Here is an 18,414-nt window from a genome sequence, read left to right as displayed (position 1 = left end):
AATTCCAGCAAGTGCCGACAACGCAAGCACACTGGAGGGACCGGGTCCAAAAATGTTGAGGCCCGATGTGCTCCTGGCTAGCTTGTCAGCTTCTTTATTGCCATAGCACCGCTCGTGTTCCTTTTCCCAGCATACGGATATGCTGTTAGAGGCCGAGGCCACAACCAGTGCTTGATGGCATTCCCATACTGTCCTAGTCATTATCTTGTGATTATGCAAGGTCAGTAATGCTTGTCTACTATCTGTGTAGATTCTGATGGTTTTACCCGTAGTTTTTACCTGCGGGCGATTTCTTTAGCGGCTATGGTTATGCCTGCTAACTCCGTTTGTACAACGGTAGCATTGCCCACTTATATCGGATGTGCAAGGATCTAGAGTATATTCCACATCCTGCACCCTTCTTCCTCTTTGATCCGTCTGTGAAGACGCTATTTACATCTCCACGGGCGGTCTCCTCCTGTCTCTTTGTGACTATGGTGTAGGGTTTGTCAAATGCAAACCGGGGAGAAATACTGTCAGTGTCTGCCTGCAGAAGGGGCGTCTTTCTGACGACCTCATTCCATAGGCGACTTCTAACTCCTCCACATCCTACATCCGGTTTTAGACCAACGTTCTTGAGGCGAAGTATGGTTGTCAAAGCCATTTCTCTTAGACAAATATCCAGAGGTGGCAGACACAGCATTACCTCCATTGCTATGGTGGGTTTTGTACGCATAGCTCCAGTTATGCTCAGACAGGCAATCCTTTGTACTTGGCTGAGCTTTTGTCTAGCTGTCGTCTGCTGGGATTTCGGCCAGCAAACGACAGCCCCATAGGCTAACATTAGCCTCACTATGGCAGTGTATATCCACATAACCACATTTGGTTTCATGCCCCAGGTTTTGCCAACGGTTCTGCGGCACTGCTCATAGGATATGTACGCCTTTTTCAATCTTCTTTCAAAGTGAAGATTCCATATTAGCTTTGCATCGAGTGTAACCCCTAGGTATTTCACATCAGATGCAAAGTTTAGCGTAGTGTTTAGGAGAGTTGGTGACTTTATTGCCCCCAGTTTTCTCTTCCTCTAAAAGAGGACCATTTCTGTCTTCCTGGACTTCCTGACAGCATGGTCCTCACACCACTTTTCAATCATTCTTAGGCCTGTTTGCATTCTTTGGCAAAGGATCCCTTCGAATTTTCCGCTAATCAGCATAGTGAGGTCATCTGCATAGGCGATGGTATATGCGATGCCTTCCGAGTTGAGGTGGCATAGGAGACTGTCTAGAACTAGGTTCCACAGCAGTGGTGATAAAACACCTCCCTGCGGACAGCCCCTTGCAGCAATTCCTCTCGCGGATTCCCCCACACTGATTTGTATAGCTCTTTTTGTGAGCACATTTGATATCCATCTACAGATGGTAGGAGAGCCCTCCCCCCATGAGAGCTGAGTTGAATTTTGGGAAGAACGTTATGTCAAACGCCCCTTCTATATCAATGAATACCCCCAGGGTGGACTCTTTGTTGTCCAAAGATTTCTCGATCCCACCCACCACCTGATGGAGAGCAGTATCGGTAGATCGCCCCGAGTGTATGCATGTTGGTTCTTTCCTGCTTTCGTGCATACAATTTTAATTTTTTTAAAACACCAGAAATATAGCGAGTTTAAAAGTCGCAAAGTTAGACAAATGTCTTTTTACTAAATTATTTTCCATTGTAGTTTCGCTCTAACAGTTGATTTAAAAAGGTAACAGCTGGCAACACTGATAATTGCGCTGATTCAGCTACTTCCGGGCGCTGCCTAGTAGCGTCGTAAACAAATATTTAAGTGCAGCTTAAAAAAATTTTTTAAATCAAATTAGTAATAATAATAATAATAATACATTTATTCTCAACGGATTAATACCCAATTACAGAGAAAAAAAATATGTAAGACAAAGTGTATAACAAAAAAAGTAGTTCACAATATACGACAAAAAAAAAAGGAAAAAAGAAAAACAACAATTAAGCAGGATAACCCAGCAATAATTATAGCGTGGATTTAAACTTAGCAATAATATAACTTATACCATGAAAATTGATGTCGCACTGGTCGGCTATACCATTGAATAATTGACACATAGTATAAATCGGTGATTTAACTAATATATTAGTTCTAGGGGTGTTACAATAAAAAGTAGGCTTATATCTTGACTGGGCTCTTGGCACTGAAAATGAAAATTGTTGCAAAAGATAGTCACAATCAATTGAGTTATTAAACAGTTTACACAAAAAAGTTAACGCAGCGCAGTTTCTTCTGTCTGACAATGCAGGAAGACTGAAAGACTCGAGTAGAGTTAGATGATCAAATCCTCTGGGGGGATAAAACCCATTACATTTAAAATACATAAATTTTAGACATTTACGCTGTACGGATTCTATATGGTGGATAGAATTTTGATATATAGGAGACCAAATGATTGATGCATAATCCATTTTACTTCTAATAAATGTTACATATAAAATTCTAAGTGAATTTATTTCGGAGAACTCGCCCCAATTCCTAATAAAATATCCTAACAATCTGCAGGCAGAAGAGACAGTTTCCAGGACATGATTGTTGAAGGAGAGTCCCTTATCGAATATTACTCCCAAATCTTTATATGTATCACATCTCTCCAGTACAACTCCATTCAGTGAATAATCAAATATTATAGGATATGATTTCCTATGGAACGAAACAACCTTACACTTAGTTAAGTTTAGTTCAAGCCTGTTGTTAAGACACCAGCTGTGAACTTCATCTAGCGAGGCCTGTAGGACCTTGCAATCGATAACTGAATTAATTTGTAAATAAATTTTCAAATCATCAGCAAAAAGCAAATGTTGCACAGATATTTTAGTTGAAATGTCATTCACAAAGAGAAGGAACAGTAAAGGACCCAAATTCGACCCCTGAGGAACACCTGATGTCGACACATACATCTCAGAACGTACACCACCATATTCAACATACTGACGACGATTTAGTAAATATGATTCGATTAGGTTGGATAACGAACTTGAAAATCCTGTCGCTCTGAGTTTAGACAGCAGACGTAGATGATCAATTCTGTCAAACGCTTTTCTTATGTCAGTATATATAACATCTACCTGGCCTGCAGCATCTAAAGTTTCCGAGATATATTGCGTGACACAGCATAAATTCGTTATAGTCGATCTGTTCAACATAAATCCATGCTGAAAAGATGAGATTGTGGACCTCACCGAACTATAGATGGTATCATATACAATAATTTCAAATAATTTGCCGAAATTACATAGTATGGCTATTGGCCTGTAGTTATCAATGAGAGTGCGATCTCCACCTTTATGTATAGGACAGATCTTGGCTGTTTTCCATAAATCAGGATATATTTCACTTGACAGAATTAAATTAAACAAATGAAGGAGAGGTGTCAAAAACGCGTGAATACAATCTTTTACAATGAAGCTTGGAATTTTATCCACCCCAGCGGTCATCTTGTTTTTGAGTTTTTTAGAGGCCATAATAATATCCTTCTCGGATATAGTATTTATAATATGTAGATTAGAAAATGATATTGTATCATCATCAAAACTCTGATAGTCAGAATCCAAAAATACGCTAGAGAAAAATTCAGCAAATGCGGTAACAATGGATTGGGACGAATCAAAACTAGAATCATTTAACTGCATTCTGCCAGGTATCCTTGATCTCTTATTTTTGTTATTAATAAAGCCCCAGAATTTATTTGGATCCAATCCAATGATTAGTGCGGGGAACACACACTTTTACCCCTAAAAAACTGACCTTCACTTAAAGTTACCCCCTATATAATTAATATTGCTATTAAATGAGTTACGAAATATATTGTCACAAATGATTAATTTTCTCTCTAAATCGAGACTATGTACTAAATATTATGTTGCTTAATAAGAATTATTCATTGATATGTCTCCTACCTCCCTTTTTAATTAACCTACATGTTTATTGAACACCCTGTATATTAGAGTATAGTTTTGTTTGAAATAATACATAAAATGTTTTATTAGATACTTACCTCTATTCCACTACTACATCAAAACGTTATAGACAATTGGGTAAATCATTTACACTTCAAAAAGAGGTTAACTACTGTATGGCATTTTTCGTAATTATGTGTAGCGAATGTGAATTAATGATTACTGTGGCAATGAAGGAACTAACGCATGTCCAAAATGTTATTACAAAGGTAAGCGTTTAAAATAATTTAATTAACTTTTTCATTTGTAAAAAAAACGTACTCTTTTATTTCCATTTCCAAAAAGTTTCGGTTTAATTAGATAATTAATTAAAATGTTTCATTTATCTTTTAAAATGTCTCGTATCTGTATCAAAAAGTGGAAGAAATAAATAGATTATGTTTGTAAATAATACACTACATTGTCTACTGTTCGGGGAGGAAAAATCTTTTTATATTCGAATGTTATGATGGTCAGGGTTTTCAGAAAATAAGAAAATGGAGAGCAGTTGTAATGCAATATGCGTTTTAATTTTAATTTTATAAAAAAATGTCGTACAAAAGAAATTACATAAGTTTTTTTTAATAAAAAATTGGAAAACATATTTCAAGTTCGGCCTTCATATTAATAGCTTTAGAGAAGTATTAAATAGGTACTTGAAAGAAAGCTAAATAATTTTGAGCCGTTATCCCACCGACACCTACATACCACTTTTTTTTATATGCTGTTTATGAAATGCTGGCAATACTTTTAGAAATCAGCACCATCATAAACTTCTAGTTTCATAATAAATACAAATCCATGGACAAATTGGGTTCCCACATGGCTAAGGGATTTATTGTCAAATGTATGACGTAACCAATTACGAATGGGGGGAGTTGAATAGGAAGAGCGACATCATGTTGAAAGTAAAGTTTTGTTGGATATGCCACTAGGTGAAAGGACATCAATTTGTTTTCAACATGATGGTTGCTGTTCTCACTGATAGGAAGAACCCTTGACCGCTTGGAAGTTCTGATTTCACCAATATACAACAATTATTATTCCACGTGTCCCATTTTAATCGATACACGTGAATATCTCGTGGGTAAAGTTGTGATCTTAACCTTGACCTTGGGGTCAAGATCACAGCGAAGATCAACTACAGAAATCAACCTTGATGACCTCTACAATTGTTTTTAGGTTTTTAGGTTGATTTTGTTTCTTTTTATTCAGTATCTACACTCGAGTACGTTGCAAAGTAATAAGAGGTCAAATTAAAAGTTCATTTGACGATCGAATCATGAGTTAACCTGGAATACTAACGAAATGACCTCGTAAATCAATGATCCTCAAATTTTAATATTTGAAATTTTTTGTTTCAATTTTACAGCTTCACTCAATCTCACTTACTTTGTAACATACTCAAATATGTCTTTTTCAATTATCAAGCAGAGTTATGCCTTTGTTAAATAACGAAACATTTTTTTCATCCTCCCCGCACTCATTCGTCACATTATTTGTTTCTGCGATTGAAAATACTTAACATCTATGTATTTCATGAATCGATTGTTAATTTAATCGCATATTGAGAACATTTTCTTTGCAAAGTTGTGCCATTGCGTCAACGTCAAAACAACATTGAATTCGCTGTGACCTTGACCTTGACCGCAAAGTCAAAGTAGAGGCCACATTCGGAAGTAAAATTTTCTACCGAATCTATTCTCAGGATAAAAAATAGAGGATCCCATTAAAAATTATGAAGCTGACCTTCAATTGACCTTCAAGGACACGGTTAACATCAAATTCAAAGCCAGCAACAGCTTTCCCCTAATGAATTGAACAACTTTCATTTAGGTCATTTTTAGATCGGATGCTTCACGTGCATGGATTAAAATGGGACACGTAGTAATATGTTTATTTATCGTTATAAATCGGGAATATCGATACTCATGTAAAAAGAATTTTGAATGCTCTCTATAAAATACTGCTGTTCAAACGCCATTTTCATAATAGAAAAATGATATGAAATAAACCTAAATTCTTCTAAAACCTTATAAAATCTAGCTCATGGTAATCGTTTTTGGCCAAAAAAATATAAAAAGTAATTTGGCAATACGATAATTAAAAGGAAAATTATTTAAGCGTTGTATAGAAAGTTTACAAGACTTCAATGGGTTCATTCAGTAAATTTTCAAAAACGTTTTTATTTTATATACACGGTGATTCATTAATAATGGGACAGAGCTTAAGGGCATGTTGCTGACCTCAATACAGAGCGATTAAGCCAAATATGCCTTATCCGAATGTTGCTCCTTTCGATCTACAGGGTGTTAATGTTGAAAACATATTTTCGATTTTTTAAATATCTTGAGCATCTTTGAACGGATTGTCTTGAAAGTTTGTACACCTATGTTTTCTGAGGTGGTAATTACGGAAATGGTAACTATTTTGCAATCACATCTAGGATGCGCTAGTTGTAGTGTTCCGTCGGAGTAAACATATGTCAAACTTTTTTGTTCTTCAAAATCTGAATTTCCAATAAGAAATTATTAAACTACGTTCAATTCTAAATAAAAAAGATATATCTGTTAAAAATTGATTAGCTTAACCGCTTTCGAAATAAGAACGATTTACTTTACAAAATTATTTGTTTGAACGTACGAATTGAAAAAATTTTTTCAATTTTAACACCCTGTAGATCGAAAAGGAACAACATTCGGATAAGGCATATTTGGCTTAATCGCTCTATTTTGAGATCAGCAACATGACCTTAAGCTCTGTCCCATTATTAATGAATCACCCTGTATATACACAAAGTATTGCTCATGATTAGCCGATCCTGAAAATTTCAACTCATTCCGTTGAGCGGTTTTCAAACTGTATGATTTTTAAAATGCGAATATTTATCTCAGCCGTGGCAATGCAATGACGTCACCGCATGGGACGGTCAGCCGGCTTGGCGCTACTTCCAGATAAGTTTCTGCATATACAGAATGTTTTAGCGTTTGTGCATATTAAGTTTAAAAATGGTAGCAAACGTAAAAGCAGATTCTTTTAATTTGTCAGAAGTAGGTTTGTCAATGGTTATGGATTTTTTTAATAAAAACCACGACTTTATCAATGCTGAGATGAAAGGAGTGAAAATGCAAAGGGTACGTGTCAATAACGTGTAAAGCTTCTTTAAAGTACATTTGTAGTGAAAGTTTTGACGATTTTGTACAATAAGAATAGTATTAGTAAATAAGAATATGGACAAGGTAAAAACCTCGCATTCGTGGGAGAAATTTTCCAACCCGATTTTTTTGCATATTCAGATTAGTGAGAGATGATGCCGACCGGAAATCTGGTGCCCATTTGTTTAAACAAACTTTTTTTAAACAAATTGTAAAAATTGGTTTGTTCACTACGGAAAAATTTTGTTTAGGTTTTTTGGCACATTATAAACACAAAAGTTTCTATGCACTATGCCTCTAAAATTGATAGTTTTATAGTTATAAATAATTTAAGTTGCAAAAAATGCGAAAATGACGATTTTCAACGGCCGATTTCCGAGTTAAAAATTGTTATTTTTGATGTTGCCAGGTACCTAAATTAAAGTTTAAACATCACCCTACAAGATGCTGAGGAGTTTTTGGGACTCGCATTATTCTAAAGCCTTGTGATTTAATTGTTAAAGCGCTATGAGCCGCGCGCGCGCCTCTCTCATACGCGGATTCGCTATTTCGTCTTATACTCTTTGAATTTAGCATGCTAAGTACTGTTACTACCAATAAAATAATGTAAAAATTGATTATTTAAATTTCATAATTCATAATAATTTTATTTAATTAATTCAAAATTGTACGAATAGAGTGCAGAAAAAAATAAAAGGGCAATAGTATCAAATACATTTGATTTTTATTAAAGAACATTTATTTAATACTGCATATTATTATTATNTCCTTCGAATGTTGGAATCTGAGCAATTTTTGGTCATTAGTCAACTTGTGCGGAACAAACCGTGCGCCCACCTTTCAGTAGCCCAAATGTTCGACCAAAATCTGATCAATTGATGTTTTTGAGATGCTCAATTCTAAGTCCATGAATTTCAATGAAGATTTTGGCTGATCTTTGATGAATTTACGAACAGTTTTGATGAAATCTGCGGTGATCACATATTTCGGTTGGCCAACATTTATGTCCTCGCACAACCCTTTTATTTTAACCGCATGAACTCTACTACGGGATAAAGAAGCACCACCATAAACTTGGTTCATCAATGGGGTCATTCAGTAAATTTTCAAAAACGTTCTTATTTTGTATACACAAAGTATTGCTCATGATTAGCCGATCCTGAAAATTTCAACTCAATCCGTTGAGCGGTTTTCAAACTATATGATTTTTAAAATGCGACTATTTGTCGCGGCCATGCCAATGCAATGACGTCACCGCATGGGAGGGTCAGCCGGCTTATCGCTACTTTTATCCTCCTGCATCTACAGATTGTTTTAGCGTTTGTGCATATTAAATTTAAAAAATGGAAGCAAATTTCGTAAAATCAGATTCTTCTAATCTACCAGAAGTAGATTTGTTAATGGTTATGGATTTTTTTAATGAAAACCACGACTTTATCGGTGCTGAGATGAGAGGAGTGAAAATGCAAAGGTTACGTTTCAATAGCGAGTAAAGCTTTTTTAAAGTACGTTTGTAGCGAAAGTTTTGATGTATTTATACAATAAGAATAGTAAATAAGAATAAAGATTTTGCGTTTAATTAGACGAAACCGTTTCTGTCACAGGTTTCAAAGATTTACCTAACATAAAATCTACCTAATATCTTATAAATATATTAATAATATAATATTTATTATGTATTTTTATATAAATACTTAGTACCTATAGGTATTTGTATAATATTCACAAAAAAATCAACAATGGAAAACACACTGGGGAACAATACAATATTTGTAATTTTTTTATATTCTGTGTCTTCCATATTGCTCACAAAATTCGGTATCTTAACATGTACTCAATCGAAACTTAACAGGCAACTAAAACCCGACTACCCGACTAAACTGAACACACGCAAGCATGCGGCTTCGGTTTCCCATGCGGTGATTCTTGCAGAGAACCTTAAAATCTTAAAATTGCAATATCTTTCCGTTAAGCAAATAAAAAAAAAATGCTGAATCAGCCCTTGAAACAACAAATTTATGATGATGCTTTAAAAAATATATATTATGTGTCTTTTTACAATACGCCACAAATTTGAATGTCCCTCTATTTAGGAGAACTGATGTTTCCACAATGGGATGTTTCCTCTGACAAAGGTTAAGACTAAATAGAAGAAGCCACTAAATGGACATCGAGTATAAAATTCGTAAAAGAAAATTCTTAAAAATACTTTAAATAAATATTGAAGCATTTTTTAAGCATTTTTAAGTATTAAAAAAATTTTCCGTACTTTATGAATTTGGTATTCACTGTTTCGAATTACTCATCCTTTAAAGCATTTAAAATCTTTATTTTGCGGAGCTGCTTTTAACACAGTCCCAAAAAATATAATCTAATTCAAATCAGTGATCAGAGTTAAAAGAAAACTGAAAACCAATCACACATATTTTCGCCAATTAATTTATTTCAGCTTGATACAGACATCATAAAAAACAATTTCAAATTTCTTAGGATCAAAAGTGGAAAGAAGTAAAAATTTTTTTGAAATCCAACAAAACGGAATACGTTGGAATGTATTTCACGTCTAAGAATCGAGGATCACAAAAACCATTTTGGGGTATTGACAGCGTACGACAATGTGCAGATAATGGTGCTGTTAAAACTGCTGATAAAATATTAAGAAATATTTAATTTATTATGTTTTAGAATATAGGATATTATCGTCTTCAACCGATAACGTCCCTTGTCAGCTTATTGCAAATGATAAGTCCATGGATACACGAGAAACAAATGAAATCCGTGACATAAGTAAGTATATATTTTAATTCAGTTGCTGAGAAAGAAAGAATAAATCCTCCACTTAGATAATTATCGCTGATTGTGAGTTTCGCAAACCTTTGTTTATTCTGTAACAGAAAGAAACTATTAAAAATCATATTCCATTACTTTTTTTAAACTATGACAATAAATTGTATTGCGCGTTGCGTCTTGCGAAAAAAGAAAAGGAAAATGTACTTGTTCGGGGACACTCATTAAATTTTTCATATTAATACTGAATATTTTTGTTGTAGCTCTTACTAACGGAAAATGTCATTAATTAAAACCTTTTTTCAACTATTTTTAGGAGCAAACTGTTCGGAGGATACATTTGGGGAAAATTGTATACCTTGTTCCGCATTAGATGGTTCTTTTTGCCCTTCATTCAAGTACTGTGAATTATATGAAAATAAAACGTTTTGTCACTGTACTTCCGGATTTCACACAGAATCTTGTAGCGAAGGTAAGTTATTAGCAGATACCTATATCGATTTCATCGGATGAATCTAACTCGACACATCTTATCACATTAGTATTAGATTACTTAGTAAAATATAAATTAGTTGTCACTTGCCCTGCTGTAATAAAATTTTAAATAAATACAGGGTGTTCCAGTGTCAGCATACAAGAATTTACCAGGGTGTAGACCAGAGCAAAATAAGGTTAAAATTCTTATAAAATATTTTTCTGCGATGCACTCCCACTGAGTTACAGGGTGTTGTTTATAAAAAAATAATAACAACTTTCCGCAATAACTCAAAAACCCAATCAGGGATTTTAGTAATTTTTGAGTGAAGTATACTTCTATTAAAGGTCATTAAAACTTCATGGTGTTTATTTCGATCTGACGCCAGGGGCGGCCTAGGCCAACTTGTCATCAAGGTTATGTCTTCATAACTCTTGCATATCCTAATTTTGTGTAATTTGATTAAATTTTCCTGAATCTGCAATCAATTCTGAACAAAAAAATGTGCTCTTGTTTCACAGCTCAAAAATGAACCGTTTTCGAGTAAATTTGGTCTAAAACATCGCCTGCATTAATTCCTGGAAAAACGCATGTAAAGATTTTATTTGTTATCTAGTAGGTACCTGTCATTATAAAAAAACAAAGTTGTTTACAATCATACATGTCAAAATTAATTACAGCACCTACTCGAAGTTACGAGAAATTAAGTTTACAAAACAACAAGATATTAAGTATTATGAAATGTTCCAACAACGAATATGCCGATATCATATTTGTCTACGATTTCGGTGACGGAAATTCTTTGGTGGCCTCACGAGAGTATCTACGCAGGTTTCCAAACAGAAAGCAACCTTCACAGCACGAATTCCAATGAGTTTTCCAAAGAGTCCGTAAGGCCGGGAGTGTTAAAATTGGAAATACCAGAATAAGAGGTATTCCACGAAGCAGCGTCTGGATAATTTTAAACCGAGAAGAACTGCACCCATACCACCTACATAAAATACAAACTTTGCATTCTGGTCATTTCGAAAAAAGGATACAATTTTGCAGGTGGTTGTTAGAAAATATCGAATGACGAAATTTTTCATCAAAAGATATTGTGGAGCGATGAAACTATCTTTACGAGAAATGCTATAAATAATTTAAAAAATTTACTTGTCTGATCCATAGAAAATCCGCATGTGATATAACCCTCCGCGTTTCAAAGAAGATTCTCCATAAATGTCTGGGGAGGAATCTTCAACGTAGTCATTTTGCCTCCTCAAATTATTGTAGACCGTTTGAATTCAGAGAGATACACAGATTTTTTAGAAAATATTGTTGATGACGTACTTAGATTACGTTTTCTTTGCGAATGTGCTACCAACAAGATGGAGTACTTACTCGTAACGGAGGACAGGTATCTGCGTGGCTCGATTTACATTTTCCAGAACGCTGAATTGGGAAAAATGGACCTATTATGTGGCCTCCCAAGTTCCCTGACCTCAACCCGCTTGATTTGTTTTACTGGGGTCATATGAAGCAACTGGTGTATGACAAATCCAGTAACACGAGAGACGATTTACTTCAAAAAATTAATGCAGTCGCCGAGCAAATTCAAGTAACCCTTGATTTGCGAAAGGTTTACAATTCCTTGGTCAAACGATGTCGGGAAGGCATTGAAATAAATGAACAGCATTTTTAGCATTTATTGTAATAATTGTTTTCTATTTTTATTTTTAATATTGTAATTTTGCTAACATAATTTCGATTTCGATTCTGTTACATCATTTTCAATTTTATTTTTAGTTTCCCTATTCGTAACCAAATATTAACTAATTCATAGGAAACTTGTTTAGTTTCTTCATATTCATTGAGCCGCAGCTACATGGGAAACTGTATATAAACGGTAAACAACTTGTTTTTTTATAATGATAGGTACCTACTAGATAACAAGAAATAAAATCTACATGCATTTTTCTACGAACAAATGCAGTCGATACTTTAGACCCAATTTACTCGAAAACGGTTCATTTTTGAGCTATGAAACAAGAGCACATTATTTCGCACAGAATTGATTGCAGATTCAGGAAAATGTAGTCAAATTCCATAAAACTAGGATATGCAAATTTATGAAGACATAACCTTAATGACAAGTTGGCCTGTGCCGCCCCTGGCGTCAGATCGAAACAAGGACATTCAAATAAAGGGGACTATGCATGTCACAGTCTATCTCATATGTTGGGTGAAGCTAGACAAGGGGAAAGCAGAGGGCTTTATTTTCATCCAACTGATGCGCGCGATTACATCTCCAATGCCGTACATTTTGGATGGGTCAAAATAAAATATTTTATAGTCCTAAGTCAATATATTTCAACAGCTACTCAGTATTTTTATAATAAATATATATAATATTTTTATAACTTCTTGGAATCCCAATAACTGTAACCATTTCTTTCTTGTTGCACCATCCCCAAGCATCCTAAAAACGTTCACATTTCACTTTTAGAATACTGAGGCAAATTTTCAGTGAGACATAAAAATATATTCCCAAAGGAGAACATCAAATGGTTGAATGAATGCAACTTTCAGTTGATTGCATCTTCGGTATTTTTATGTATAAGTGAACCACCACCATATTTTTGCTGTTGTATTTATTCAGTTTTTATGCTCGTGCATTTAGTAAAATTGTAAATATATTTTTGAAAAGGTTTTTGTCGTAGAGGAAAATGAAAATGATGAATGATTAAAATTTGTAATGTTGGGTATAAGGGATAACATTGAAATACCTATAAATATATTAAATATAAATAATGTCTGTAACTTATTTGTGGTGCAGCATTTTCCTTTGATTTTAATGGCCAAACGTGGTTCATATTATTGTTTTCTTACTATTTCAGCAAAAATTTTAAAAAAATACCAAGTCAGTTTTATAAAATTTTACCGTTATTCAAATAAAAGTTACCCACACGCACGACAATGGCCACAGTTGCATATACATTCCAAAGTCACCTTCAAGCACGCTTACCTGTGGAAGGATAGCTGATGTGGATGTTTATAATCCAATTTCTTACAAATTCTGCACTGTCTAACCATATTCACACCTTAAAAGTTTATCCAAAATACATGTATAAACACTAATCACGTTTCACTTACTAAAATCACAACTATTTTCTAACAAGAGACGCCATATTCTGCCAACCACGGCAGAACGAACGAGGAACACGCTACAAATTATTGCGTAGTTGCCAAGTCTTCAAACATGGCAAATATGAAAAATGAAAAATAGTTTAATATCTACAGAATTTAACAATATTGTATGCATAACTTAATAATACTATCCTATAATAATTTTCACAATTGTGATGAAAATTGCGATAAAAATATTAAGTACATTTTCAGTATAATTATACAGCTGACAACAATGATACAATTAGACTGTGAATAGACCAGGCTTCATCTAGAAATGTAAATAAATAAGTCCCCTTTATTTAAATGTCCTTGAATCGAAATAAGCACTACGTAGTTTTAATGACCTTTAATAGATATACACTTCACCCAAAAATTACTTAAATTCCTGAAAGGGTTTTTAAGTTATTGCGGAAAGTTGTTATTATTTTTTTCTAAACAACACTCTGTAACTCAGTGAGAGTACATCGCAGAAAAATATTTTATAAGAATTTTAACCTTATTTTGGTCTGGTCTACCCCCTGGTAACTTTTTGTACGCTGACACTGGAACACCCTGTATACCTAAACAGTATATCACCAGTTTATTATTCTTATTATTATTACTCATTTCGAACAGTTGCGAACATAGTACGGTTTATGTTTTGCTCTTGCTGCTTGTTGTTTAACTTGCTGTTGTTGTTCGGGTTGCTTAGTGACCATAATTCATTGTTCCTCAAATTTATATTTTTAGAATGCATATCGGGATATTATGGTCATGGTTGCAAAAAGCAGTGTAACAATTGTGTCCAGGGATGCGATAATATCAATGGAAATTGTAAAAAAGGTGAATGCTTTGAAGGTTTTCGAGGAACAAAATGCGACGACCGTAAGTATTCAAAAAACATGGTGTTAAATAATAATTTAATATTCCTAAAAGATTAAACCATGACTATATGTCTCATTCATCGAAGTTATCGGAAACTGTAAAAATTAGTCATATTTTCCAAAATTAAAAATATGAGAGGCGTTTTCAATATCAGACTAAGGAGATTTCCAAAAAAATAGATGTTTATAAGATTACTATGTATATATTTTTACTTACTTCTAAACTTTATAAATCCAATTTGCTCATTTATGACAAAAATTCTTCCACAACGATCTTATATGAGTAGAACTAATTTAAGGTAAAGCCATATGAGTAAAAATAAATAAGATGATTTTATTGGATAGGACGGACGGAGCATGCATTCACTGAGGCCATCTCGCGTTGGTGCAGCAAAACATTGTTCTTTATAGAAATTGTTAAACGGAAATCTGCAACCACAGATCGAATCTGTAGGCGTTTTTGCGACTGAATATTGGTGAATATCTGATTTGTAGTTACTATTTCTATCTCTTTTGATCTTAGTTGTCATATGGTAGTTTAATCTCCTCATTCACTCACACTACGCGTACTACAACATACATATATATATTTTCAATCTTTCAATCAACAGAAATAAAATGTTTGATTGTTTGAAGTTATAGTTTATGTTCAGGCAGGTTGTCGCGTTTTGTTCATTAATATATTTGTTTTGTTTTAGATTAATGTAATAAGGGATTTATTGAATCAATCGTCTGAACTGCCTTACTATTTTTTATTCGTTTTTTTTATCCAAAATAAGTTTATCTGGAACTAAACGTCAATGTTGTGCTCCAAATTGCAAAAGCATTTCCTACTATATAAATGTCTGTAATACGTTCTATAGAAAGAACAGTTTTTTTAGAATTATAAAAGACTGACAATTACAGTGGATTTTTGTGAAGACCATTTTGATTTAAAATGTTTAGAAAACGGTAATAGGAATAGTCTCAACAGAAGTACTGTGCCGACATTATTTTTTCGGATCAAGTACAAGTTCACCTATTAATTGTAATAATATCATCTCGGAATCCTCGGATAGTATGCAACATTCAGCAAAACAATTTGTTGACATAACGTTACAGAATTTTCAGAGTACGAGCTGCCAAACTTCAATTTAGTTGCTATAAGTGCTATAAGTATAGTATGTTACATCGTATTGATGAGAACCAATTAGTTTGAAACAAATGCATCTAACCATAATAATTTTTGGCAAGTAACTGCAATGTATTTTACATAAAGGCAGGTAAATAATTCTTTATATTTGTTTAAAATTTGCATTTGCATTTGTTTTTAATGGTTTCTTTAAATAAATAATAATTACAAGAGTCTCCCTGTACATTTTTTTGATACTTAAATATTTTCGAATTCATAACAGAATGAATTTGTATATTTATCACACAGTTAAATATCACTGCTTTAACTTTTTCATTTAATCAAGCGATAATTAAAGTGTTTCATAAGTGATGGGTCATGGAACAGCTGTTAATGGTTCACCTTAATTTTAATTATTAACTTAAACCATTAGTAGCTGTTTTGTGGTCTATTACTTATAAAATACTTTTTCTTAGTGTATTTTATTACATTTAAATTTACCGCCATTATGGTGCAGCGACATCTATTAGATAGTAGAATTAGAGGGTACTCTAATTGTGTCCTCCCATGCAGTTACCTTAATTATTTTACGGTATGTGGTTTCCGAGTGTATCGTTTTCTGCACCAGCTACAGATGGCGTAGCCGCTGCTGTCGATAGAAGACACAGAATAAACACTCTTATTTAGTTACTCATATGGGTAAACTTACTGTTTGTTCAAAATTGAATCACTTAAGCAAATTAAATTTACGTTTTAGCTGTAGCTCCCTTGCTGAAATATGCTCCTGGGGTTATGAGCATAGCAGAAACTTCATGTATCGTTTATATACAAAATGATGAGGTAATTGGTGATAGAGCTACTATTAAATATATCCGTTTCGAGTATAAGGTAAGTTCTCAGTAGTTTTGTAATATTTATTTTGTTATTACTCACCTTCTCGTTGAAAATATTTCAACCAACAACTATTATTGAAGCATTTAAAGAATTATTTGAAATGAATGTCACTGTTGAATTTAGCAGAATAAAAACGGAATTTCCAAAATTTTTATATTGACCGTTTTGCTACAGAAGCTCCCAAATTTTTTATTTTTCATATCTTCCTCCCTTTCTAATTCGAAGAATACTAGATTCACAAGGTACACTATAAATGCAATTTTTAAACCTTTGTATCTCAATTTGCTATCAAGTTTTTGATTAAATTGTTCATATCGTATACGGATTTTCAAAACTGTTCTAATATTAAACTTATTGCAAATTCCTTTTAATTTTATAGATAAAAATTGAATATACATTTTTTTGCTATATACAGACCGGGTGATTTTTTTAACCTGAAACTTTCAAATATCTCGAGAAATAATCACTCTGCAAAAAAAATGTCCATAATCAAAATTTAATCATTATGCAGAGGAAATATATCAATACTAAAACTAGTCACCATCCCCCTCTCCTCGTAGCCGTTTAAAATGCAAACGGATTAATAAGGGCATTGAACTCAAAGGTCATCATACTTACTTTAATTGAAGAATTGTGAAGAGGAAAGTCATATACCTAAATGAAGCACTCTGATAAGTGAGAGACGAAGGAACTCACATAAATCAAGTATCCTGAGAGGTGAGAGGAATGAGGACAGAAAACTACTACGTCCAGGTAGTTGTTCCTGGTTTACGCTAAAAGTAATTTATTCACCAGCCATTTGCATTTCTACAGGTAACAATTTCCCAGTTACTCCAAACTTGCAAAATGAATGAAGTTTTTTAACGACGAATTTCGAGTCGTATTTTTTACTGCAAATGTATTGCAGAATCGTATGCATAAGTTCTCAGTAGAAGAATTTGAATTTTGTCGATTACAAATAAAGGGATTCCTATTTAATTTAGCACCACCCCCCACCTAGGAGGGGGAAGGGAACTAATTTTAGCACTAATATATTTCCCCTACGCAATGGTTTTTTTATTATTTCGTAGTGTGCCTATTTTTCGAAATATTTGAAAGTTTCTGGTTAACAAAATCATCCTTTACATAACATTTTGTTGTTGATATTGAAATTATGTTTATTTTGAATGTTTTTAAAAGTTCTATCAGCTAAACTTTATGGATATTGATTTCCTAATAATATATTTTTTACGACTCCTATTTCATTTTTGAAAATTTGATAGAATATACAGGGTGTCTCACATTTAAATAGTAGGACTTCAGGAATCAGTAAAAGTTCCTATATATATGGGTCCTAAAACACTTCGTTTCTGAGATACAGGGCGTTCAATTTTATTTTTGTTTTATTTATTTATTTTTTAACTAAATAACCGCTGACAAAAAAAAATCATCATGTTGCGGCGAAAGACTTAGTATTTGAGGGCAAATAATTTGACACAGAAAATCATCGCATATTAGTTCCAGTGGTGGAGATAGAGGGGTCTCTATGCATATTTTTATAAAAAAAGTATAGCCGATTTGATATTTTGCAAATGTTTTCGAAAAATATGAAAGAGCATTCAATTTTACCCAGAAAAGGCCCTCTTGTCCAAAGTCGATAGGAGGTGGCGTTTTCAAGAAAAACCGAAAATACTGTTTAGAAGTCAAATAATAATTTTTAAACATTGTGTTACAACTAAATTAAATATGTAGTTCAAAAATTCGGTTAAAATTGTTTTTAATTAATTAAATGAAAATAAATACAAAAATAAATAACGAAAACCATATTACATCAAAGCAAATGTTCGAAATGTAAACCATTTTCTTCGATACATAACTGACACCGACGCTGAATAGAACGTCTCATTTGAATTAAGTTATTGTCTCTGATTTCACTGCATGCGTTCCGAATCCGACGAATAAGTTCATCCCTTGTGTCCACAGTAGTGGTATAAACTCTCT

General features: G+C 33.4%; 1 protein-coding gene across 1 annotated transcript in view; it reads left to right on the top strand.

Moving 5' to 3' along the window:
* LOC108914350 (receptor-type tyrosine-protein phosphatase mu-like) overlaps positions 1–18,414 on the top strand; it is a 121,684-nt gene that overhangs the window by 33,855 nt on the left and 69,415 nt on the right. Inside the window, exons 6-11 of the mRNA XM_023454122.1 lie at positions 4,030–4,208; positions 9,624–9,762; positions 9,819–9,920; positions 10,237–10,392; positions 14,296–14,430; positions 16,298–16,428. Of these exons, the coding sequence (XP_023309890.1) occupies positions 4,030–4,208; positions 9,624–9,762; positions 9,819–9,920; positions 10,237–10,392; positions 14,296–14,430; positions 16,298–16,428 (842 nt within the window). The remainder of the gene's footprint in view (positions 1–4,029; positions 4,209–9,623; positions 9,763–9,818; positions 9,921–10,236; positions 10,393–14,295; positions 14,431–16,297; positions 16,429–18,414) is intronic.

Source organism: Anoplophora glabripennis, unplaced genomic scaffold (assembly GCF_000390285.2).
Source record: "Anoplophora glabripennis isolate ALB-LARVAE unplaced genomic scaffold, Agla_2.0 scaffold50, whole genome shotgun sequence".
Taxonomy (NCBI): domain Eukaryota; kingdom Metazoa; phylum Arthropoda; class Insecta; order Coleoptera; family Cerambycidae; genus Anoplophora; species Anoplophora glabripennis.
The sequence above is the reverse complement of the archived record's forward strand: the minus strand, read 5'-3'. Positions and strand labels throughout refer to the sequence as shown.